This window comes from Phycomyces blakesleeanus, assembly GCF_001638985.1.
Source record: "Phycomyces blakesleeanus NRRL 1555(-) unplaced genomic scaffold PHYBLscaffold_16, whole genome shotgun sequence".
Lineage (NCBI taxonomy): Eukaryota > Fungi > Mucoromycota > Mucoromycetes > Mucorales > Phycomycetaceae > Phycomyces > Phycomyces blakesleeanus.
Genome location: NW_017265149.1, coordinates 394,256 through 420,306, shown reverse-complemented (window position 1 = coordinate 420,306; position 26,051 = coordinate 394,256). Strand labels below are relative to the sequence as shown.

The 26,051-nt window shown below is 36.4% G+C and overlaps 7 protein-coding genes across 7 annotated transcripts; 2 read left to right on the top strand and 5 right to left on the bottom strand.

Moving 5' to 3' along the window:
- Positions 1-481: 481 nt before the first annotated feature.
- Positions 482-2,838, bottom strand: PHYBLDRAFT_182170 (hypothetical protein). The gene is made up of 7 exons (XM_018438581.1): positions 2,194-2,838; positions 1,875-2,133; positions 1,589-1,782; positions 1,419-1,513; positions 1,124-1,329; positions 935-1,074; positions 482-879 (listed from the first exon to the last, which is right to left on the bottom strand). Exons 1-7 carry the CDS (start codon positions 2,758-2,760, stop codon positions 580-582), a joined length of 1,761 nt encoding a protein of 586 aa, XP_018289258.1. The 5' UTR covers positions 2,761-2,838; the 3' UTR covers positions 482-579.
- Positions 2,839-3,150: 312 nt separating this feature from the next.
- PHYBLDRAFT_78453 (hypothetical protein) lies at positions 3,151-5,508 on the bottom strand. The gene is made up of 7 exons (XM_018443366.1): positions 5,434-5,508; positions 5,133-5,203; positions 5,030-5,070; positions 4,334-4,952; positions 3,926-4,271; positions 3,469-3,794; positions 3,151-3,414 (listed from the first exon to the last, which is right to left on the bottom strand). Exons 1-7 carry the CDS (start codon positions 5,465-5,467, stop codon positions 3,328-3,330), a joined length of 1,524 nt encoding a protein of 507 aa, XP_018289257.1. The 5' UTR covers positions 5,468-5,508; the 3' UTR covers positions 3,151-3,327.
- Positions 5,509-8,614: 3,106 nt separating this feature from the next.
- PHYBLDRAFT_66502 (hypothetical protein) lies at positions 8,615-9,852 on the top strand (the record flags this gene model as incomplete). Its single annotated transcript, XM_018441651.1, has 5 exons — positions 8,615-8,701; positions 9,064-9,217; positions 9,429-9,477; positions 9,562-9,640; positions 9,724-9,852. 5 exons carry the CDS (start codon positions 8,615-8,617, stop codon positions 9,850-9,852), a joined length of 498 nt encoding a protein of 165 aa, XP_018289256.1.
- A 1,043-nt stretch (positions 9,853-10,895) lies between these two features.
- PHYBLDRAFT_155800 (class II peroxidase) lies at positions 10,896-12,079 on the top strand (the record flags this gene model as incomplete). Its single annotated transcript, XM_018433440.1, has 5 exons — positions 10,896-11,035; positions 11,093-11,199; positions 11,277-11,419; positions 11,477-11,605; positions 11,684-12,079. The coding sequence occupies 5 exons, from the start codon at positions 10,896-10,898 to the stop codon at positions 12,077-12,079; spliced, it is 915 nt and encodes a 304-aa protein (XP_018289255.1).
- A 1,889-nt stretch (positions 12,080-13,968) lies between these two features.
- On the bottom strand, positions 13,969-16,977 carry PHYBLDRAFT_147719 (C2H2-type zinc finger transcription factor; the record flags this gene model as incomplete). The annotated part of the gene is made up of 1 exon (XM_018431936.1): positions 13,969-16,977. One exon carries the CDS (start codon positions 16,975-16,977, stop codon positions 13,969-13,971), a length of 3,009 nt encoding a protein of 1,002 aa, XP_018289254.1.
- A 1,569-nt stretch (positions 16,978-18,546) lies between these two features.
- On the bottom strand, positions 18,547-20,999 carry PHYBLDRAFT_147718 (hypothetical protein; the record flags this gene model as incomplete). Its single annotated transcript, XM_018431935.1, has 2 exons — positions 18,547-20,906; positions 20,972-20,999. The coding sequence occupies 2 exons, from the start codon at positions 20,997-20,999 to the stop codon at positions 18,547-18,549; spliced, it is 2,388 nt and encodes a 795-aa protein (XP_018289253.1).
- A 1,153-nt stretch (positions 21,000-22,152) lies between these two features.
- PHYBLDRAFT_78454 (ubiquinol-cytochrome c reductase core subunit 2) lies at positions 22,153-24,285 on the bottom strand (the record flags this gene model as incomplete). Its single annotated transcript, XM_018443367.1, has 3 exons — positions 22,153-23,766; positions 23,906-24,106; positions 24,226-24,285. The coding sequence occupies 3 exons, from the start codon at positions 24,283-24,285 to the stop codon at positions 22,627-22,629; spliced, it is 1,401 nt and encodes a 466-aa protein (XP_018289252.1). The 3' UTR covers positions 22,153-22,626.
- Between the last annotated feature and the right edge of the window lie 1,766 nt (positions 24,286-26,051).

Sequence of the window (26,051 nt, the reverse complement as noted above, 5' to 3'; positions counted from 1 at the left end):
CCTATATTTAGAGGATATATACACGTTGTTCTATGTAGTCTGTACTGAATAAAAATGCTGGGTATTTTTTTTTTGTTTTTGGTTTGGCATTGACTTTGTTTTTGGCTTGGATTTATTTATCAAATAAATCGAAGTATAAAAACTCATTATTTCTCCTTTTTTTTAATCGAAAAAAAGTTTCTGGGGTGTATTTATTTAAGCCTCAGTTACGCATGGAGTATTATTTAAGCATTCAAATACTGCTAAACTTCTTTGGCTATTTCTTTAGCATATCATATCTTTACAGATATATACATTTGTACTTAAATATAAGCAAACATTTCCATATTTTAATGGCCAATAAAGTACTAAAAAGCATTGGATGGTCTTAAGCCTGACAAGCAATCGAAGGCTTAAATAAACAAGCTAGACGAATCATCGAAGCTGTGTATGCATAGGTGGGTGTGTATGTGTGCTTGCGTGTGTGTACGTGTTTATGTCTGTGTGTACAAAATTAAATACTGACATTCGTTCTAAGAGAAGAAAATACAAAAAAGGCTACTATAAGATAAGGAATGGGATAACAGAGAAAATATACATCTATCGATCGGTTGTATTATCTAAATAATGATTGTATTCCTCTCGCTCTTCAACAAAAACAACATTGTCATCGATTCCAATATCAAGAATCTGTCCATTTGTATCCTTCTTGACTCTGGCACTGAAAGAAAAGTCATAAACCTCATACGCAAAGTCCATGTCGTGTTTGCTTTCCAGGCGGATGAAGCGGTATCCAGTTTCACTAATTACAAATCGACACTCTAGGAGAGACGGATCATTATCGCCAATATCTCCTTCGAATACAGTACATTCAATTGAAGGGGCAGGGTGGATGTCAATCTGTAAATTATCTTGTATAAGTCAAACAAATTAAGCTACATAATTTAAATATTACCCAAATAACGCCATCAAAAGATATTTGAAGGCTAAGCGACCTGCGGTATATATAAGGATGACGAACTAAGAAACGATACTTTATGGGAATACGCATAGGCATCAAGAGATCAAGACCTATAAAATCTCCAGACTTGATATCTAAAATATAATCAGGTCAACAAGACAAAGTAAATGTCGTGGGGCTTACTTTGACGAGACTTCCACGATGTTTTGTCACTGCCGTCAGCAGCATTGGAATAAGCGTGTGCAATAAATTGGCTGCCATCATTGTAATCTATGTGCATTTTGTCAAAAGTACTAATGTCAATGTGTGGATAATAGGAGAACAGTCGGGCATCAGGTAAAACATTGACATTAGTCAAAAATAAACAGCGATCGTCCTGGCATGGCGACCTGAATCATTATTAGTATTTGAGTTCTCGTACCTTTAGTACTATAAATATATCGGTAATCATTACTCGCTTATATATGTATATATTTACCTTGCATGGCGTCTATACATGTTTGGATTCTCATCTTCTAGTGATACATCCACATCACGTTCCAAATACTCGTACACCGTTTTGAGGCCCTTTTGCTAACAAACCCCAAATATGTAATGTATATATATAAATAAATAGAGGATTTTTCCTGTCGACATGATTCTACTTACCATGTGCTGCTTCTCAGTTGATGATAGGACATTTGGTTTGGATTTTTCATTCTCTGGACCTTGAAGCTGATAAGGTTCCTGGTTTATGTAAGACATAAAATACATGTCCTTGAATTGATCCTCGATTTTGTCTTTTTCGGACATTTTCAAAAACAAGTCTACATTTGCTTTGGATACAAAGGTACCTGCTCCCACTGACAAATAACAGGTGTGAAGCCGAACATCTAATATCATTCTCGGTCAAACACTCTATAAGCTACCAACAGACTTTTTCTCCCATTCCTACCCTCATTAATAAAGCATTGCTTCCATCGAGAGTCTGCATAGTCTTTTGCATTTCGAGACTCTCCGTGAATAAGACTGGGTGATCGAAGGAAGTTTGCATATAGACTACGTAAATGGCGTACTGATCCATGGTCATCTTGGAAATAACAAAATGGCGTCTTTGCAGATGCACAGGCTATATATCGTGCGGATAAATGCATGTTGGTTGGTGAATTATGGATGGAAATTTTGTTGGGTGGACATCCAGGCGCACTGATTGTCTATTGTATCGTGAGAATAAAATCACAATAGGCCCTTGAGATCAGGATATATATATATACCTCCTTTGTGATATTAACTTCTGGATTATTGTTCCAGACAACTATGGTGCCAAACATATCGTATTGACATAACTTCTCGAGAATAGGCTTAATATTTTGATTTGCCTCATGTTGAAAGGCTGACGGATTTGAAGGTTGGAAAACCAATATAGCCGTAGTGAGCGCCCGACCGTCATCAGGATACATCTTCTCCAATAAATCTACTTCTTCAAGTCTGCCATAATGATCCTGTTGCCAATCCTGGTATTTTTTCCCACTGAAAAAGCCAACATGAAGTAATAGAAATAAACCGGCAAAGAAGATGCCGAGAGACAATGTCATCAATTCGAGTGGTGATGATTCTTGGTAACGTCTCTGGAGTCGGATCCGAAAAATGGACAAATGTCGCCGTGTTTTGCTTTCTTGCCACAGTCGCTGTAAGTAAGGGGGTATACGGTGCTGGAAAGGATCTGAGCTGATATTGATATGGATTCCTCGTAGTGGTAGATCAGTTCCACCACTCTGTTGTCGTCTGGAGGAGAACTGTGATGACCCAAAGGGCCTGTCGTGTGTTGAGGACAGGCGCATATCCAGAAGAGTCGTTGCTTATTCGACGTAGGATAAACAACAGGAATGCAGATCACCGTCTCGCTAACAAGGGGCTTAAAGATAACAGCGCTAGTATGCAAGTTATACGTTGGCTAGAATTTATAGGGACTGAGCAAAGGGACACAACTTCCCAGTTCAGAAAAAGTGTCACGTGAGGTGTTAACTACCTCTTTTAATATGCACACAAAAATAAGTCCTGTATCTTTGTTTCTTTACTCCTTGTCTTATTTTATTTTCTCTTTGGGCAGAAGAAGAAAAAGAAAAAATATTGTTGCATTAGGTTACTAGACGCGCGCATACGCATATGCATACACATACACATACGTATACACATACGCATATACTAAGCCATGGCACAGACAAAGTCAAAGACAAAGACAAATTATCGATTGTGGATTATTATTATTATTATTTTGGTTCTTCATTCAAGCATCTTTCCTTTATTTGGTTTCCTTGCTCTGGCCCAAGTGCAAGAACAAACATAGATCCTCTAGAAATAGGCAATTTGATAATTTGGTGAAATTTGAATATTCTTTTGGGGTTTTGTTAGGGGCCGGCCGATGTTTTTGATCCGTGGGGAATGCACATAGTGATTTGGTCGCATAATTCTTGCGCTGCTGATGGGTCTCTAACCTGATTATTACAGCATTAATATGTGAAGATATTATTAATAAGAGTGATACTTACTCTAAGAGCATAGTTAACCAAGACGGCCTCAGTTTCTCCGTTTTCTTTGGTTTCTGTCTCAAATCCAGCGAAGCGTACAAACTTCTCCTGCATGATAAAAACTTTCATCCCAGGAAACAAGGCAAGATTCAAGATGACTCTATATACAGAGTCTGCACGCATAACCAACCGTGTGTGTTGTTGTGCTCCGATTCTGTTTGTATCTTTCATGTTGATGTGGAGTGTACCTGAACCACGTTCTTTCCAGTTTCCTGATTGTGTATCCAAGGCAAGCAACTTGGCCTTGGTCTGGTACACTGTTCTCTCATCTTCTTCACCTGTCTTGACTATTATCATAATATATATATAAATTATACATATACTTATTAGCCAAACCTTATTTTATGTTTTGGAAAAATAAATATATAAAATCAACCCCAATATATATATAATTTGCCTGTATGTGTGTATTATTTACCTTCTGTCGGTCTAGCAATAGGAATTTTGGGTTTACCGGACTCGCCAAATGCAGAGCTACCAGTGCTCAATGCATCAGACGCATCACACACACTCTCACTCTGATCCTCTTCTGTAACATTACCCTCCTCTGGGTTTGTGTCGTTTTTGTTGCCAGATGATAATACGTTAGATGCAGGTGATGCTGAAAGTGCATTGCTATTGCCACTTGCTGCAGCCAATGCAAAAGGGGATGCTGATGCCTTTGCAAACGAGCCAAATGAAGGCGTTACTTTCGATGAAGAGAGAGGTGTAGTTGGAGGAGAGAATCCACCGAATGCAGACGCGGTGCTGGATCCAAAAGAGGACTGTTTCCAATCCACGAATAAGTACAGTATTTTATCCATATCTTTATATATGTATAAGCTACCTTCTGGGAAACTGGAGCTGTCTGATGTGTAGCAGCCCAGCCCTTTGAGCCAAAACCAGAAGACGTTCCAAAAGCATATTTTGGTTTTCCTGCAGGAATCTGTGCTTTTGGTTCTTTCTTCTCGGGCTCCTCAGCAAACTCTCCCCAGTCATCACTATCACCTTTACCACCAAATAGAGCCATGACTTTGGACATATATTCGGGATCCTTATCTTTCTTTGACTCTTCCTCAGAACATGGAGCTTTTTGAACCTCTCCTACCGAATCTGTTTGAGATGAGGGTGTATCCTCAGATTGGGATGCACGTCTTGTCACTCTCTTTCTAGGAAATGACTGGTTTTCCTCCAAGTCCCCATTTGATGTGCCTCCATTTTCTTCGCTCTTTTCGCTTGCACAGCCTTCCTCTTCTCCAACTGCTGTCCGTTTCTTGTCATTTGAGTGGCACATTGATACGTCTTCAACGTTATTTTCTTCTTCAGCAATTGTTCGCATAGTCTCATCGTCTCCATCAATTGAGCTGGATGCGGATAACATTTTCCCTGTGCTGTCGGAGGTTGTCATGTCTTTTAGATTCTGGCGTATGGTGCTTACGGATGCTGGAGAAGTCTCGTCGCGTTTTCTATTTAAGTCTGATCGTCAATATAATATATATATATATACATAAAAAAAATTCAGCGATTTTTTTAGGTGACCCACGTCTTCTTTGGTGCGGATACGTTAATGCTCTTTTCTTCAATCTAACATGTAATTTTACATTAGTGATTAATCCAAAACTCAATTCTGATTGTTTTCTACCTACCTCTGCGACATGTGCTGGTGCAGGTTCTACAGATTGGGCGCGTTCTCTTTTTTTATTGGAGGCAGCATCATCTTTAGAATGCAAATATTTATGTATTTTTTTTAAAATAAAAAAAAATTAGTGATTGATTCAATACTTTTGCTTATGCAAATAAATAAAACAGAAACATTATTGATTGAATAGTTGTGATAAAATGACGGCCATGGTACAGCTGAGAGGATTTTTTGGGCTTTTGAATTGATCTCCTTAATAGCGGTACAAGAGGGAGATTGAGGGGTTGGGAGGCGGATTGTTTTCTTACCTAGATCACTCATTGAATTAGGTGGGGATGACATTATTAACAAAAAAAAGTGGTTATCTTGTCACAGTTATTTGCCAAGATGAAAAGAGTCAAGCTAACAAAAAAATCATCAAGTAAACAGCACCAAGTTGTCTGAGATTGAAATACCGAGTTGGGCTATCTTGTCTGGTGGTCCCTCTGGTTTGATTTTCATTTAGTCTCATTTGTTATATTTTTTTGTATGCCCAATGGATGAAATATTTAGTTATTTGGAGCGACATTTTCTTATGATATGGCTTATTGTAAGCTGCTCATCTTTTCCGATATTGAGGCTGCCCTTAAAGAGTGTATATGTTCCTAACTAATTATTCAAAAACTGTACCTTTCAATCCAAGCTGATTAGAACACGCTTGGATAATGGTAAGGCACAGATGTAGACAGTAGTAACCAATCGACAATATAAGCGTATTATACAGACATCCTGACCTATCTGTAACAAGATCGATAGTAGTAAAAAAGACAATAACATAATTTGATTTGATTGTATAGTCTTTTCAATGAGCTTACAGAAGAAAGAACAAATGATGATCAAATATTAACTATGAGCCTTTTAAGAACAAGTTTCATATAGATGGTACTTATTGATTATTTAAACCCTTGACAAATGATTTCATATTTTTTCCTAAATATTTCTTTATCTCTTTTCTTTTATGAAAATATCTTTATCTGTTTGGACTATTTGCGAGACAATAAATAGCATATGGCCAATTACTTTGAATAAAAGTAGAAAATTTCATATTCGCATTATTCTCATTATTATTTTTAACAGTAACAAAAGCAGAAAGAATAGTGGTAATCGATTTAAATGGATATGTACATGCTAGGTAGCAGATAAAGAAGTCTTTAGTTTTAATAGCAGCTGCTTAGTCTTGTCATACTAACACACCAGTGTTAGCTCAAGTATTATTTTTTATTTATTCATTTATTCCTTTGTATTGTGCTAAAAACAAATATTGACACCATCTTTAGTTTCGAGATTTCTCTCCCTTATTTTTGAATAAACATAATATTCTTATAACACGGCACATTACAGGTAGTATTAGGCACACTATACAATGAGTAGAATAATATTACGTAGTTCCATTAGCAATAGTCGATTTAGTAATATTGCGTAATATGTGCAAGTTAGCCTATCTAGACTCTGTAGCCTTTGGCCCAATATAAGCAATTTAGGAGTAACAATGATCCATTATATCGCAGAATTTCAAAAGATGGTGTATTAGATATATCCAACGCGCCGCAACTGTTCCTTTTTTTTATCCAGTCATTGGTTCTACACTATGGTAAAAAGGAGGCCACTTTAGGGGTAGATCTTTGTAAGCCTTTGTGAGGTTTCAAGAGTGCTTTTAGGGTGGCATATGGCTAAAAAGTACTTCCCCTCTTTTTTTGCTTTGTTTCATTTTTAATTTATCTTGTTTATTTACTATTTTTAGGCAAAGATAAAAGACATCTTTTCAGCTATCTCTTTATCTCCCCTTTATCACACTCCTTTTATTCATCATACTTTTCCACTAATATACTTCTTTTTATTTTTACAAATAAAACAAAACATATCACACGCAATGTACACAGTAATGAGATAATTTGTGGTATTATCTCAATAATATAATGACTTACCTCTCTGGAATATTGTAATCTCAGCATAATCAATGAAGGATATGGCTGAAGTTCAAGATAACAACAAAAACTCTATTCCTTAAACTGCATTCAAACAGTACCCTAACCATGTCTTCCAAACAGTGTATATTGGTGCATCCGCCAGTATATATTATAAAAATAGAAAGAATAAGGTTGGGTGTAATATTGCCTTAAAAAGTCTTGACAGGTTACATTTCATGCTTAAGAGCCGTGATATAAATGAGGGTTGGGAAGTTACTTCACTTTTCAAGAAACGATTGGAAACATAAATGATGGTGTTTTAATATAACAAATTTACGGGATAGGAAAAAATACAGATCTGTGAAGTAAGCTTCTCATTACTAAACTCTTGATTGGCTTCAATGTACTTATATAATGCACATAAGTTTCCTATAACCAACAAAAATTAGGTCAAATTCGAGGTGCTAATCATCTACTAGACACCTGTTAGCTTTGTATTAGTTGGTATAGGAGAGAGGCGAGGTTTTTAGGACAAATCTTAATGACTAGTCCAAACCCTGGTGTTTAGGTAAACTAATAATAATCCGTGATTGAGACCTATGTTTATATAGCTAAAATTTCAAGGCAAAAATCAGTTGTACTATGAACTCGACTTAAGCTATGGTTGAAAACTTGTTCAGCAACAAAATTATTCGATTGTTAGAATTTAAGGCTTAAAAGAAACATGTAAAACTTGGTAAGTTCAAGTACAACTCTTTGCTGAGTAGAGGCACATCAGTATCATCTTGATCTTCTCACAGTAAAGGCATCACTCAGATAGTATATGAGCTTTTTTCTTTCTAGATAAAACAAAATACAAAGGCTTTGACATTTTTCATATTATTATTTTTACTAAATAACCATGAGCATAGCTAATAATTTTTTAATTAATACTGGAAACCCTTCTAAGAGTAGGTTTTCTTTAAGAGGGGAATATGAATACCATTTCTAAATTACTTCTCTCAATCTCATCACATTATACTCTTAATCTTAAAAAACCACTCCGGGTAAATTAGCACCAATTCTTCACACGTTTAGCTTTTAATAGATGCCCTAACACTATGAGGGAAAGGGATGATCTTATAGGTGATTTTATGGGATACTTTTCGAGAAAAATTACTTTTCACCATTTACTTTTATAGAAAATAATGTCTGCGCTCTCTTGCAGATATAAGGCTTTACTAATAAAGTAATATACTTCTGTGCCTTTTATAAAAATGTTCTTATATTATGTAATACATTTTAGGAGTTTCGTGTAAGATTCAAAAGTATTGACTATAGACGCTTTAATACATATATACTTTCATATAAAACATACTATTTTACTGTAATTAACACGAAATTTCTGTATTCAATAGCAGTATACAATCATTCTTTCTTTCGTGATTCAATTTTTTTAGAACGATTTGGATATAGATCCTTCAATTGGGTTTCTTTTTGTCCATACTGACTTCCTTTCTACATAAAAATTGACACTAGGATCCTGTGCTAGTATATCTAAAAGATGTTATTGAGAATATTCATGAGTAAGTTGGACCTGTGGGAAACATTTGTCGATATAAATCTCAAGGCCTTTGAGATCAGCAGAATGGTAGAATTGAGATCAGAGAAAACATCTTGACAGATTATATTAGAATATCTATCCTAAAGCATATCCACAATTCTACTCAAGACTTCGCTTCCAAAAGAGGTTACGTCACTGATCTGGAAAAGTTTCTCTATAGTCATAACTTCTCATCGCAGCAGCATAAAATAACTCGGCTCTTTTGTCGTGTTTCTTGATCTTAGAAGATAGACCCTTCTTATACTACATGAATTAGGTCTCTACTGTAGCCAGACCAAGATGTTTCCTATACACCTTCAGTATAAAAAAATGTTGAACTTAAATGCAGCAAGCTTTGTAAAATTCTTTTAAATTTTGATTACCCAAATTTAAATTATGTTAATGTGGAGCAAGTTATATCTCATATTGCAAGTCTGATTCATAGAAGCATTGCCTTTGTTGTGGGAAGCTATCATTCACCCCTTGACAGACACGGTGAGCCAATAAAGTTTGTAGGAATGAGAAGATTACTTTGCGAACATGGATTTAATATTTGTCTGATCGGTAAGTTTGTTACGTACATGCTCTATTCTTCTTGTTTACAGCGGTCCCTCGAAAAAATCGACTAATTCCTCAACGTTTGTCTCATATTACCGCTCTCAAAAACTACAGTTAATCTTTTGGATTTAAGGTAATATTACAATAGACTTTTATTCATCTATTATTGTTATTATTATTATAAAGTATTCTAAATGTACCAGTCCAAATTGTTTAGAGAATGTAGCTTCGTTACAGTTTGAGCATCGTTTGAGAGGCATATATATGTATATATATATATATGTAACTGATGTATTGCACTTACATGCATCCTTTAGTAATTACAGCCTGATGTTATAGAATATTAACAGAACTCTCAGTAAACTCATACGTCTCATTCAATTTGGAACTACTCTGAGCTTAAGAAAGGCTGTCCCAAATGGTCGTCATGTAAGGCAAAGACTGTCAAGTCTCAGAAAAAAAATTTAGTGAAGTTCTGTATTATTTTCTGTATTTCATGAGGATGGATAAAGAGGAAGATGCTTTGTGTCGATTATAAAAACATGGTGGGCAAAAGGTGGCATATTAAGAGGGTATCTTCACTTTTGATATATAACAGCGAAAACAAATGCGAAGGATTGGGATTGAAACATAAAAAATAAAAAATAAAAAATGAAGAAAAGAAATGCTTAATAAAAAAAAATCAACCTTAAAGCAACCCTTATAGCCCCGAAAAAAAATCTTGCAAAAACCTTTTATTAAAATCACTCTTTTGCACCATAGTATAGAATAAAGTCAAAGCCAAACTTAAATACATGTTTCTTTATAGACCAAGTAGCTCATCTGGATATAAAACGTAAAAATCAAGCGGTACTGTTAAGCACAAAAAATATAGCAAAATTATAGTTAGAGTTTTCACTGTGTTACATATGAGCTGACCACTTATTTATATAAGTTTGTATTTATTCTCATTCGGGTTGATTTGTTAAACAATAGCAAAAATAAAAATCATAAAATTCGAATGCATAACATTGTGTAATTTCTTTTGATCAATTGTAAGGAAAATAAAGGCACAGAAAAAATGATCCAGAATCCCACCAATAGTATTTTCTAAGATGCAAGACTAATATCCTAAAAGATAGTATCCTATTGGCTTATAAAAGTTACTCTTGAGCAACTGATTTGCTTATCCGAAGTTTCGATCGCTCACCATTTCATATAGTGGCTGGTTGTACAGCCGGGCATGAATCCTGGGATTGCACGGACGGGCGGTTTAGTCAGCTAGATTAATTCAAGTTTTTATTGGATAGTGAAAAGCAAAGGAGGAATGCCTGTCGTTGTTTAAATTCTATATTAAGTATAAATACTCCAGTCTGCTATCGAAATGCAAAATAAAAAATCACTTCCTTCTCTATTACATCCCCCCACTCTCTTTCTTTTTTTTTGCTTTCAAAAAAATGTTCTTACGTTCTGCATTAAAGCGTATTGACTCCTCACGCCTGGTAGCAAGATCGGCTATTACAGTCAGTGCTGCATCAGCAATCCATTCTACTCGCGCGAGTATTCTCTCTGCTCCAAGACTTGGGCGTGGATATGCCACGGACAACAAGCCAAGCAGCAACAATAATCTCCTATTATTTCTAGGTAATCTTTAATATTTTCCGGTAAAAAATTGCTATATACTAATAAAGAAAGTCTTTCAGGAATGACTGCTCTTGGTGGTGCTGCTGGATACTACTACCACAACTCTGAGAAATCAATTAAAAAGGACATTCCTCAAAAAGAAAAGGCCATTGATTATGAGAAAATCTACAAAGAGATTGCTGATATGCTGGAAGACGAAGAGTAAGTCGATGCAATACTTTAAGAAAATTGGATGGCATTTAATATCGCATTCCTCAGTTACGATGATGGTTCCTACGGACCAGTGTTGTTCCGCCTCTCCTGGCATTGTTCTGGAACATATGACAAAAAGACTGATACTGGTGGAAGCAATGGTGCAACTATGCGTAAGAAAATGCAACTGTGTTTTAAAATTCCTAGTCAATTTTTACTTATGAGTTTTTTTTGTTGGTGTATATCTTAGGCTTTTTGCCTGAGTCAGGACACGGTGCCAATAAGGGTTTAGACGTTGCTCGTAATCTACTAGATAAGGTGCATGCAAAGCACCCAGAAATTAGCTATGGAGATCTGTGGACTCTTGGAGGTGTCTGTGCTGTTCAGGAAATGGTATGGTGCAAAGCATAACATTCTTGACGTACACATTACTTAATTGTGTTACATTAGGGCGGCCCAACAATTCCCTGGAGACCAGGTCGCGAAGATGCTCTTACTGCCAAGCAATGCACGCCAGACGGTCGTCTCCCAGATGGCATGAAGAAACAAGATCATATCCGTGAGATATTCTACCGCATGGTAATATTATATACTGATAAAGCATTATATTAGATAAAAAAAAAGATGTGTGTATTAATCAAATTATCTTTATTTTAGGGTTTTAATGACCAAGAGATTGTTGCTCTTGTTGGTGGACACACAGTTGGTAGATGCCATCTTGACCGCAGTGGATTTGAGGGTCCATGGAACGAAGCCCCAACTATCTTCGATAATGAGTACTTTACAGCACTTGTGGAGCGAGAGTGGGTTAAGAAACAACTTCCTTCTGGTATCTGGCAATGGGTCGCAAAAGAGAATCCAGATGTTATGATGCTTCCTGCAGAAATCTACATGTATAATGACAAAGAATTCCGGAAATACTTTGAATTGTATGCCAAAGATCAAGACAAGTTCTTTGAAGATTTCGCAAAGGCATACAAGAAACTTATTGAGCTCGGTGTTCACTTTAAGGATGGCGATAAGGAGTATAAGTTCAAGACTGTTAATGTATAAATAATATTTCTTTACATATATATATATATAATATTTGGATACGAGTTACTGTTATATTTAAGTACCAATAATAATAAAAATTAGCCTGTTATAAATATTTCTCTGGAGTTTTTACAATGTACTGCTCTTGTACTAAGCATACATGTACTGGAAAATTATTTTTTATATTCAATTATCTTGCTTATGCTTTACTGCATATATCAAATAAATCAAACCCAAAAGTGACTTTCAGACTTTGGTATATCGTGCATTTTGCAAGCATTCTTTTTTTAAAAAAAAACTGACTTTAACTTTGTGCTTGTTTAAAGCAAATCAGCACTTCGATTTGTCATCATCCTATACATATATAACACTTTATTCCGCCAGAGGATTGATGTATATGAAACAAGCATTTGTGTAGCCTGATAGTTTTGGATTTGAATGATATATATTGCAGCAAAGGACATTTAGAAAAATAGATGATTTCAGTAATCCACATGTGATTTACGTTGAATTATAATAAATAATTATATTTGTATAAAGACTCTTATCAAAATTTATTTTAATATGTATGCTCTTAAGTATACCCAATGCAGTATTGAGTGGTTACAGCTCCAGATCATACAAATGAAGACCTTTCTTGTATATTTTTAATACATATGTGTTATAGAATATGGAGCTATTCAGTATGAAAAATACTTCTACCTATAAATTTTTTAGGAAGCATATCAAAGTCAGATTAATTGCTTCTCGATAATACTTGTGTATTCTGATGTACAAATATTATCGTTTAACAAAGAAAGTCGATCCATACAGCAAGGGTACTCAACTGGATTCTACGTGGAAGCTTTAAATTCAGAGAGTAATACTATTGGACTAAAATTCTCATAGCGACGTAGAAAAATTCTACGTCTTCTTAAGGGGTACTCAGCCAATACTATTGCTTTGTAATTGAGCACACCAATTATTCTTTGACGGTATACAAATTTCAGTCCAATAATGTTTCTGTCTTAAATTAAAAATTACTCGAAGATTCTGGCTGAGTACCCCTCAAGACGTTGAAATTATAAATATAGAAACATACTTTGCTCTGAGATTCTAGCTTTGACATTTTCAACAAAGTTTTTGAGTCATAAAAAAAACGATCGTGGTTTAATTTCTTTCTTTATTCGGAGATAATACACCACACATCTTAGAATAAACTTTTTGCTAGGTTTGCAAACTTCTTTAACTTCCATATATTAGAGAACCCGTTGTCGAGTGAAAATTTAGAATTTTCACTCACTTTTGCTTTACGCGGCGATTAAAATTCCAATGAAAAGATGTAAAATTTTACTGAGGGAGGCCATTTAGTGATGAAATGGAGTGAAAAATTGGGAGTTTTCTAGTTTTTCACTCCATTTCATCACCAAGACTTTATTAAGAATTGAGCTTGTTTCTTTACCTTCAAACATAAACATAATATAGTCAAGAGTCGTCTCTATATATCTACTTAAGAGAATAAGTCTTGGAAAGCCAAGTTTATTAAGATGTATCTCTCTTATGTTTGTCACAGTACTTCACCACCAGAGATTTTTGTTATCATTTTGGGTGAAAATTGGCACCTAAGCAATATGATTGGCTTAGAGGCCAAAATATTGTAATTTGTTTTCGTACTCAATTTTTTTCATCCGAATAAAGGATAAAATTAAGTTCAGTACTACTTGTGGGCTTTTAAAGTAAGAAAAAAAACTGTTAGGGAAGTCAGAAAGTGTTCAAGTGAGACAAAGGATTTATTAAGGAAAGTTGGGGGTTGGTTTGAGTAACCAAAAAATGACTTCACAGAAATTACGCAAAAAAATTGATGTTGAGAAGAAGAAAACAGAAGGTTCAAATAATAATTATAATAATAATAAAGAAGTAGCATCATTTTATTCATCAAAAAGAATATTATTGAAAATGAACCAGTAGGAACCGAACTTGCTCAAATTTACAATGTAAAATGGGTTGCGGAAAATGTGCAAATCTAACTTACAAACGAGATTCATGTTAGCAACATCAGAATGCTCACCTGTCATTACAGCCTTGGCATAGTTATTGTTTCTGTCATTATCCGTACGAGGAACAATGCTAAGAAACTTAACAACAGAGCCTGAGACAAGTCCTATACGAGGGCGAGAGATTGGATCATCTTTAAAAACAAACGCGCCAAAACTGTTGTTTTGGACGGCGTCATCTTCAATATCTCCAGTGTCGTTGTTGTCCTTTAGCTCTCTCGAGCCGCCAAAGAAGGTGTAATAGAACAAAGATTCATTGTTGTCCTTAATGAACCTCTCTATTCCAGTTCCAGACTTCTCTCGGTTGCCAGAGCTATTAATCCACGACCCGCCGTCAATTACATGTTGCAATGCTACCTGCTTTGCAAACTTTAGGCAAACATCCCTGGAAGTGTTTTGGCGATTCGTATGAAACAGATGTTCGCGAATGTGCTTATTGAACTGTTCGCCCTTTTCTGTTTCATAATTGAGGGCTGGGCCAAAACGAATTATATCTTCCTTGAGATGTGTCAAGTAATGAACTTTCGGCTTGGTGCAATATGCCTTGTGGAGCTCGTTCTTGGTTCCTTTATCGTAGTCAAATAATGCTCTGATCAAGCGCTTCACTGCATTATCTACTCTGATAATATAGTTATCAAAGTCTGATGTCACCTGACGAACGAATACCAGAGAACACAATCGGCCAAGTTCAACAAAGCATGGTATTACAAGGTCTAGCTCATGATTTCCAGAGAATTCTGTAATCAGAATTACAGGAAGTATTTGAAGCAGAACCTTGAAATCTCTACCGAGGAATGAACCACTATGTCTCAAGTTTCGGGTGAACTTTCTTGATAGACCAGTTGATCGCGTGTAATCTGTCAAGAATTCTGAAAGTCTTGCTATTGTGGCTGTGTCATTCTTAAGCACGACCTTAACCAAGTCAATTACCATATACTTTGCAACACCAAGAAGTATCGTGTGGAGGATTTCCACTGGTGTATCCTTTTCTGGATCAAACGACTGCAATTCTAATAAGCGGCCAGTCGAACGATCTCTAAAGCTTATCTCGTTTGCAGGCGTGTTCATTCCAATTTTCGGAGCATTTGGGATCTCAGTGTCTCTGCCAGGTGACGAGTTTGCAAGAACATAGTGCTCTCGAGTTCGTCTCTCATGGCACTCACAGAAGTAGGACAAGTCCTTCACAAAGTCTTTTGCACGTCTAAGTTCGATGTAGCATCTTCTGCAAGGAAATGTGGTGGCCGGCCCAAGCAATCCGCAAAGTTCCGAATGACATGGCGTGTCAGCCTCAATCCAAAGGATGGGAGCAACAACCAGAACATACTCATTGTCTTCAGCGGAGAACATTTTTACACCTTTCTCGAGTTTCTTAAAGTCATCAACGATTGCTGGCAGAAGAGACATACCATTTGCACCATCTTTCTTAGGGATTGTAGAAAGAAACTGGATGTTTGCTATCGAATTTCGATCCTTAAAAGGCAAGGCAGCGCATCTCATTAACCAGCTTTCAAACGGATTGTACTGCTTTGAACGATTGCCGGAAGTGTCGTCTGTAAAAAGGATGATTGAAACAATCCTAACTTTGTAAAACACTGCATCGCGATCTACATTACCGGGCAAAACAGAAAGAGGCATAGGCTTCTTCATTGGATGAACTCCAAAAAGAAGAAAGTCATGAGCAGGACTCAATCTGGTAAGGCTACTTGAGATACTGTAGTAGTGATCTCTTTCAACAGGAGTGGTGTCAACGTGAGAGATCTGCTCTACTCTAAGATCGGTAACAGCAACCTCAACGCCATAGCATACAATCGAAATCGCTCTGACCAGATACCCTCTCGCAAAAATGTTTTTATTTGCCGTGTGGAACGATTCAACCAAAAAGCGGATGCTGCAATCGTTTGTCTTCAAGTAAACGATGTTTCCAAACCAGACATCTATACCATTTACAGTGTGCATAGGCTGCTGAAAGAGATGGTGGGTTCTCCACTTTTCACCTTGTTCCAAACAGATCGATTGGTTTGGGGTACGATCGGGCATGGACGAGATCAACTTGGATTTCTTTGGGTTTGCCATAAGAAATCTCAAGTGGTCGGACGGAAGGTTAATGTGGGCGAATGCGTTCCCGTTTGATCCAGGTACTGATATTCTTTGTGAAGGAAAGACAGGCATCTTGGACTTCTTTCTTGCCTGATAATTTAAAAGAGCATCCAAACGAGGTAACTTAAATGTTCTTCCTATGGGAGTTTCTTGCTGGATCTTAATGATCAAGTTCATCGCAAGCAGTATCTTCTTCAACATTCGCTGGGAGATCATGTCATTATCCCCATCGATAAAAGCGAAAAGGATCATGGTTTGAAGATCGCGAAAAGGATAACAGCTTGTAGGGTCATTTACAGCGCCAATTGTCTCAAAGACTTCTTCCGGGATCTCAGAGTCATCATCGGTCATTGATACCTCATCAGCAGCAGCAGCAGAAGAAAACATGTCAGAGAACGCGTTGAAAACTGGATTACTGTTCATTTCAATATCAAAGAAATTATCGACAATATCGTTTTCCTCGTCTACAATGTTGTCTTCTTCATCCCCGATACTGGAGGAGTCATCTTCGTCACTCGAGTAATCAAATGCATTAGCATCCGGAATAGTGTTCTCGACTATCAATTCGGCCTGCTCGGGTTCGTCGAGTACAGTATTGGTTGCCATTTGATTACTTATATGGTGAACCTTCGAATGCCTTTTCAGTAACCAAGGCTTTTCGAACTCTTTTTCGCATTCAGAGCAGGTAAAAACACCTGAATTGATGCTAAAGTTAAGTTCGCCTTGCCTTTTAGGGGGGCGAGTCTTAACGATTTTATATGTTTCTTGTCTTGTATTCTTTTGCATAATAGTAAATTGATTGTAAAAACAAAGGGGGGAAAATGACTTTGCGAAAATAATTGAATTTATAAAATGTGGAAAGATCGATATTTAATGTCAGCGGACCAATTAGAATTTTTTTTACTTCTTTTCTTTTAAGAAAATATCGCGTGTTTTTGTCTTCTTTTTCATTTTACTTTTCCACAAAATATTTATTATTTGCATGAGCTTCCATTTGTAAGATATTCCAGTATACTTATAGTATTTATAGAAGCAGAATTTTGCTTAAAGACCGTAAGCTCAAAGGTATTTATGCTATCAAAGTTTTTTATGTCATTGTGTTTATTAATCATACAATTCTAGTTTATAAATTAGTTTTTCATCATCTCGGTAAATCAATAAAGAGGTAATAACTACATGTTCCTCTTACAAAGCAACAGAAGACTAACTATTTACTCCTCACTTGCAGAGATTTGGCTGCCTTTTATTGCAAATGCCTTAATAGAGTCAAAGGTAAAATTCTGTTAAATATATATAACTAAGTTTAATTACTAATTATTAGTTCTTCTGCTTTAGCTTTTCTCGAAATTCAAATCTTTATGCTCTTTGGGTTTATTGGAATTTCTGGCACCGGGTCTCTTGGATTAGCTAGACATAGTAGTTTGCAGCAAACCGATCACGTAATTTACAGGCATAAGTACAAACAGTTATACTACTAGTGTTTCTAGTGGTACGAATATACTGGTGTGCTACTGCCTGTGGATTTTATGGTCCAGTCTAGCTTTTTTTTAGCCTAATTTTTTTCGAAATAAAAAATAAATTTTTTACAACCCAAAATTATTTGAAACAAATTAAAAATTTGAACCATTTTTGAAATTGTGCAGTACATTTTTTAATCGAAATCTATTGGCCGAGAGTAGTCCCCCCATCCCCCCACTTTTCAGTCCCCCAAAAAAATGAATTTCCTGTTATGGGCAAAATTCGCCCCGTATACAAGAATCCTTTTAAGGAACAAGATTACACAAAAAAATCTGCTGTGGTGTTATGTTTTCATCAACTGTGGTTGAGTTTTTCTTTTTTTTGACTGGGTTTCACTAATAATTCTTTTTTAGCATTTAACTTGTTTCAATATCGTAAAAACCGGGTAAACTCCGTTGTAAATAGGCCAATACATCCCAACTTTGAAAGTCTAAGACTTTTTATTCAGAGTAGTTAGAGCAATTGTAAACTCTTAATTCTATAGATAATGATCATATCTATCGAATTAAGAGTTCAGAATTATATTAACTTAAGTTTTGCAAAAGTTATAAACTTTTAAAAAATACCCAAAAACTTAGATAGTTATCTCCGATCGCACCATATCTTTTCTGCAGGCGTCGTAAGTTATTGGAAAATACCTACTATATATATATATATATACATTGTTGCCTATTCTTTTTTATTGCAACGTATAAATAACTGTAGTTGAGTAGGGGAGGCTTTTCTTGGCATTAGACATTTTTTTTAATAATTTTCAAGTGTGTGTGTGTATTATTGTATTTGACTTTTTTTCCCTTTTTTTATTATTATCAAGACAGTTGGTTAATTAACACGACATTAGTTTTCCCAAGCAAAAGGCTTATTATCCCAGGTGGTTTTATGGGAAGTTGCGGTAGGGGAGAATTCAGGGGTTGCCATTGATGAGTGAGGTGTTTGATGGTGGTAATTTTCGTTATTGTCGTTGTGATTATGGTTATTTTGGTCGTTAGTGTCTTGGACATTTTTAGGGGCGTTCGTAAGATAACTAGGATCATAGTATTCTTCGGGTGAGAAATCATAAGGGTCTTTGGCTGTGGGTGAGAATATTCCAGGTCCAGAAAATCGATCGGCTGCCGTGTTTGAAACTGGATCAAATGGAGCTATATCTACGTTGAGCCCGAAACCACACACGTTAAACTCTGGTGCATTTGTATTGAGTTCCGAGGCATTTACGTTGAATTCTTTGGAAACCTTGTCGGATTCAATATTATCTCCGTTGGTGCTTAATGTTGGATTGGTTGTAGATTTTGGCGCGTCAACATTAAGCTCTGTTGTATTAATCGTAAACTCTGGCGCATCCACACTAAACTCTGTTGCATTAATCGTAAACTCTGGCGCATCCACACTAAACTCTGTTGTATTAATCGTAAACTCTGGCGCATCCACACTAAACTCTGTTGTATTGATAGTAAACTCTGGCGCATCCACACTGAACTCTGTTGTATCTATTTTGAACTCTGGTGCATCTAATTTGAGCTCTGGTGCATTCACCTTCAATTCTGGAGTATCCATATTGAATTTTAGCGTAGTCACTTTGAACTCTGGGGTATCAACCTTAAATTCTGGAGCATCCAACTTGAATTCAGAAGCATCCACTTTGAACTCTGGGGCCTTCAGATTGAACTCTGGGGCATTCAGATTGAACTCTGGAGCATCCACCTTGAACTCTGGGACATCCACCTTGAACTCTGGAGCACCCACCTTGAACTCTGGAGCACCCACCTTGAACTCTGGGGCATCAACTCTGAATTTAGGGAAACCCATATCAAATTTTGGAGCATCGAACTTGAATTGTGTGAAGATGTTGTATTCTTCCTTGACAGGCTTGAATTCAGATACATTGACATTAAAAGCTGAGGCTATAGCATTAAGTTCCGACATGTTTTTGCTGTGCTTTGGTATATCAAAATCAAATAATGGCGTATTTAGTTTAAATTCTGAGGCATTGACATTAAACTTTGTTGTGTTTGCGGACAGTAGGGTCTCGGTAACTAGATCCTGGGTATTTGAGTTGACTAGTGATGATTTTTTAGCGAGGTTGCGAGGATTCCACATAGAGTCATTGGTATTTGTACTGGTATCCAGGCCAGCGTAGTCAGATTCGGATGCATCCACGCTTGATTCGCGTGGATCTGTGTCAGATCTGGACATTTTTGAGAGTGGTGTAAAATTTTCCATGTTGAACTTTGACGAATCAATATTGTAGGTGATTTCTGTTTCGGTGGCCGTCAAGGGAGATCCTGAAGTAAAATAAAACGTGTCGGATTGATCACAAAAAGTTTCGTCTGCATCGGATTGAGATGTACTATTGTTGGCTGGACTGTCAAACTCTGACGACTTGTTGTTTTTATTGGTACCAAATGAGAAAGAAAACTCAGATGCCTTTGGATTAAGCTTTGAATGACTAGAGGCAGAGTCAGATTCTTGGCTGAGAAAGACATTCTTCTTGGTAGAGACTATGGGAGATATGGATTTCACTACTCCAAATCCTACAAAATCCTCGACAATGGGCTCATCTAAAAGCGAGGGCTGAAGAAAAGAAGGCGTATTGTTCGGAGCTGGATCTAATTCAAAGTAGGCATCTTGGGTATCTGGTCGGGTCTCGTACGTAAATGGTGTGCTTGAAGACGTTTCGCCACTCGCTAAGGATGCAAGCAGCTTTTGAGTCACTTTGCTTTGTTCGCCAAGAATTAGATCGGTCAGGGATATATCAACTTTAATGGCATTGTGTTTATCGCATTCTCCATAGTCCAGATCCAATAAGGTAGCAAAGCTGATGGTAATCTTGTCGACTCCTGTCTCTGCCGCACGCCTTTTGGTGGTTACAAGTTGATTGGACGCGCTATTTGTGGGATCAATATCCCCCGTGTCTATCAGAGTATCTCCCGAGAGCGAAGGGGCATTTTTGACATGTAGCTTGTTGGTGCTGGTTTCGGTATTGGTTTCAGGTTTGGGTTTGTTTTCAGTTGATTCTGTGTTTTTGTTAATATTTCCACTGAGTAGGTCGCTTAGAGATAATGTGAGGTTTTGGCTTGAGTTGCCTAGTCTTGGGGTCGATGGTGTGCTGTTCCATGGAGTTGATTGTGAATCTCCTTTGGATTGTGAGAATGAATTAATCCAGCTACTGGGTTCCCAGGTAATATTGATAGGCTCATTCTCTACAGAAATTTTGTAGTCAAAGTTTAGCTGGATATTTGTGTGAGACTTTAATTTGTGGACATACTAGTTTCCTGTGTGTCTGATGGATTCATAATAGGCTTTCTTTATAAGTTACGTTGACAGTTGGATTTTTTGTCTTTCTTTTTTTGGAAATATATATATAAAGAAATAAAGAACTGGAAAGAAAGAACAGCGCAAACAGAATTTGAGTGCTTGCGCTCTGGAAACAGTCACAGCTGATCACAAAGTAAAGCATTGGCCACAAATCTTACTGTTGTATATATCAGCTTTTTTATTGTAAAACTCCTTTTCATTATTATTCTTATTCTTATCAGCATTTATTGCTTTACTTCTTAGGAGATAATATATTTTATAGTTTAATAAAAAATATCTTACTTTATATTGTGGGAGTTTTTTTTTGTATTTATTTCTACGACAGAATACTAATACAACTTTCATTATTAAGCCATTTCTATCACAGAACATGATAGCTAAAATTTGATAAACGCAGTTCAAAGTTAGACTCGTTGGTGTGTTAAAACAGAGAAAAAGGAGAGATTAATGATATGTGTATGTATGTATGTATGTATAGAGCAATAATCAATATCTAATAATTGGTATCTTTGACTGAAGTACAATATAAACTAACGCAGGATACTACTATGCACTCCTCCAGAATTTGATAACACTTTGGTCAGGTTTATTGTACAGCTTACCAAAAAATCAAAATGCCATTGTTTATATTTTGTTTAATATTCATGTACACAGCTGGTATCTCTATAAGACAACCATTGCGAAGGTTAAAGTTGTGTAGATGTACTATAATGTACTATACTTGATAGAAATGCTGGTACTTTGATTTATATAAAATCTGTTTGTGGGCGTCTACTTGTTTTTGTTTTTTTACTACAGCTAATCCATCACACACATTTGTCTTTGTGAAAGTGGGGGGCATTTTTTATCACTCTAAACCACTGCATTTCCAGTAGTCTAGGTGAAGTTTACAGGTTTCGAAAGCATACAGAAACGATGTAATATGTGACAATATTAAAGAGTAAAAAAACAAATGAGATTTCTTTAGTCTGTTTTGCTTTTAACTTCGCCTTTTTGCCAAGAGCGTACTTATCATTCCGAAACACAGAACGACTTTCTTGATATAAATTTTTGTATTAGCCAAAATTAAATGGGTAGAAATGTTATATATATAAAGACTATTTATGCTACCCAGCTACAAATCCTTGTATCCAATAGTAGGCAAAGTGTTTACAAGAAGTAATTTATTTTTTCAGCGTCATTTTCGCCTAAAGTCTCAAATAGTAATTATTTTCTTTACAGTTGGCACAGAATCTTAATCCTTGTGTTGTTTGTTTGCTTGGTTCTTTTCTTCTTTTTCTTTTGAAGGCACGGTTCTCAAAAGTTCAAGTTTTTTTTTTTAGAAAAAATAGGTATCAAAAAGAAGATATCTCTCATTGATACTTCTTGTGAAGAATTCTATGTAATCGTTTGTATAATAAGCCTTGTAATTTCTAAAAAGATAAGGAGAGGATAAAAGAGAAAACAAAAAAGGGAAAAAAGTATAAAGACAATGATTATAATATCAACAAAAAAAATGTACACATATATAAAAGTGTTTGTGTGTTTGTGTGTGTATAAGGGAGAGAGGTGGTGATAAATAAAAGAGAGAATGTGCGTGAATGTATATATATATATATTCACTGTTTAGGGTGTTCTTCCGGTGAGCTTGTTGTAATCACCCATTCCATCTACTGGTCCAATTCCAATCACAGCAGCCTTTTTGTACTGGAGATACTCCTTTGCAACTCTAGAAATATCCTCGGCAGTAACGCGAGAGACGGCTTCTTCGACCTGCTTTGGTGACTGGCGGGATCCAGCAGTTAAAAGCTGACGACCAATGTCTTCTGCGATGGGCGTGCTTCCATCAAGACCCAACAAGAGACCAGCCTTGAGCTGCTGCTTGGCTCTTTCGATCTCATTTACAGTGACTGCGGTAGAAAGACGGACCCACTCATTCTGGACAGCCAAAAGGACATCATCCAACCTGTCTCTGTTCTCCGAAACTAAATAGATACCCCAGAGTCCGGTGTCCTTGTAGGAAGTGTTGAAGGACATGAATGAGTTTGCCAACTGGTGTTTGTGCATGACAGAAGACAGACCAGATTCCAAGTGACCTGTGGCTCCCATTGTACGGTCCCAAGAGCCAATGATAGACTGCATGACAAGCAAAGGGTAGTAGTCGGGTGAAGTCCAGCTTGCACCTTCTACTGCGACAGCGATGTGAGCAAGGTTTGCATTCTGGTCAGAGAACCGAACAGTGGATCCGGTAAATTTGGGCTGTTTTGTTGCACTTTTGCTGGTCTGGGCACTAGCAACTGTAGGAAGCTGGCCAAAGTGAGATTGGGCGAGCTGTACAAGCAAGTCGTGATCAACAGCACCAGCACCCACAAGAATCATGCGCTCTCCGGTGTAGTTTGTCTTGATGTAGTTTGCCAAGTCGGTTTGGGAAAGCGATTCGATGTTTTCTTTGGGCCCAAGGATAGTCAGTCCGAGAGATTCGTTTCTAAATGCAGTGGCGTGCAGGTGATCAAAGACAACCTCTTCCATGATCTTGTCGACCTCTTCCTGTTCTCTCAGGATCACGTCACGCTCACGCTCGATAGCACCTGGCTTCAGGGTCGAATTCTGAAGAATGTCAGAGAGGATTTCGACTGCCTTTGGGACATCGGATTTGAATGCTTTTGCGTAGTATACTGTCTGTTCTCTGGACGTATATGCATTCAAATGACCACCCATGTTTTCGATTTGTAGCTCAAGGTCGCGCTGAGAGCGAGTTTTTGTTCCCTGTAGTATAATACACCACGATTTGATTTAGTTTAGTAAATATAATAAACTAAATAAGAGGTTTGTCTGGAATATTTTCTTCGTCCTCTTTCTCTTGTTGTTGCTGTTGCTGTTGCTGTTATTCCAATAATTACGGTACCTTAAAAGCCATGTGCTCTAGGAAATGCGCAGCTCCATTGTTTTGAGGATTCTCAGCACGCGATCCAGCATCGATCCAGACACCAACTGTAGCAGTCTGAGAAGCAGGGTTCTCTTCAGTGGCAACTGTGAATCCATTTGGGAGTACAGAGGTACGGAATGTAGGTAGCAAGTTCTTTGCTGTAGCCAATCCACGAGAGGTCTATTTGTTGAATATAGTATATTTTGTATTTATAATGAATATTTTATATACTTGATTTGTTTTTATTTTTAAGAAAGTAAAGTAGGTTTCTCTGTTGTTGTTGTTGTTGTAAATCTTACCCATTGTCTTTTATTGACAAGAGATAAAAATGATCTCGAACTCAGTAGCCGCGATGCCATAATGATTATTGTAAGTATAAGAAAAATGAAAAATTAAAATTGGATAAAAAAATGGTGCACGCTTTTTTTTTGGGTTTGACCAAAAATGACTGCCAAGTTGAAGGGGTAAAAAAAAAAGGGAAGGGGAGGGGGGGATGGAGTTTGTATCATTTTACTTTCTTTTTTGAATCGGCGCGGTACAATAATTTACCGAGAATCCTACTTATTTTGGGTAGAAAAATAAAGAAAGATTGGAGAAGACTCCAGCAGTTTCTATACACAAAATCTAAAGATCAAAATTTAAAGATCAGAATGTTAAGATTGTTTAAAGAATCATCTCTAGCAGCATTTTAACAAAGGATTTTTATACCTAAAACAGTCTTAAGAACTTATGATTTCGGCTCATATTCTTTACATATTAAGAACATTTCAAAAATTTTAAAGATTCCACGTTATTTAGTCATATTTGTTTCTTCTTTTAAATGGTGCCTTTGCATTTTCGATGGTAAAGCTCAAGTGCTTGAAAAAGAAAATGATCACAATAGCAATAGCAATAGCAATCTTTGAGCAAAAAGTGTATTTTTCACTTTTTATACGCTAAGCCAAATATAAAAACAGCTTTATTAAAGTATTCCTGCTGCCTTTATCTTTGACTTGACCATCCTTAGCCATTTGGGATCACCACTGTTCTCTCCACTTCAATTCTACCCCGTTTTTATTTTGTTTAGTTCTCATCTCTGCTCTGAGGTAGAGCCTAACTCTAAAGATCCCTCGCCTACGTAACAACGCACTCTATTTTAAGACAAAGAAAAATAATCGAAAAACCGAAAGCCAAAAGCATCATATAACCGACAAACCCTTTTAAAACAAATAATTTAATTTTCTCTTTTTTTCCTACACACCCAGATAATCTCAATAAATCTGAACTTGCCACACAGCTTCCACGAACGAACGAACGAACGAACGAACAAAAAAGTATTATGAGCACTTAACTTTGTCTAATATGTATTTGATTTTTTTTTTTGAATTTTCTAGTCTGTCCAAACCAATTATATTGATTGGCTTACTTGTAATAATGCGATTGAAAGTACCTTTTAATTCTTTCTTTCTTTTTTAATTTATTTTTATAAATATTCGGGTAGTAGAACTGTTTTAAAAGGAGTTGCTAGATAAATCAATTATTTGGATTCCACACTGAAAGTACAAAAAGCTACACAATTTAATAAATATATATCCATTTTGTTTTAATGTAGTTCTAGTAAAAATTTCTATGTTCTGTATAAGGTATTATCTATATTTACACATATATCAATCAATAGCTCTCACTCATAAATAAACAAATCCTTTGTGAGGCTTATCTATCACATGCTGATAAAAGAATATGGGCGCATTTTTTGTTCAGAACCCGATGTTTATTTTATGCGCCGTGACTTTTACTTTTACGCCCAGATGGCTTTGAAGAAAAAAAATTTTCTTTTAAAACGGGGGAGTGAATGGGATTTTTTAATTTTCTTCTTTACTCGCGGTTTGTATCTTCTCCATTTTAATTGATACAGTAAAATCAGATATTATCATTCTATCTTGTACAAAGATGCAAGTCAATAATAAGCTGTGGTCCCGGTAATTATGCTTAATTATCGATGCGGTATAGAGCTTGTCAGTCTATGCCTCGCGTATTTTGTAGGGATCTGAGGGTTTTCTGCCATGCGTGTTCGATGTTAGATTGTAGTCATCTCAAGTCTTCTGCGCATGACGTGGCATTTGTAAGCGGCCTTAATTTCTCAACC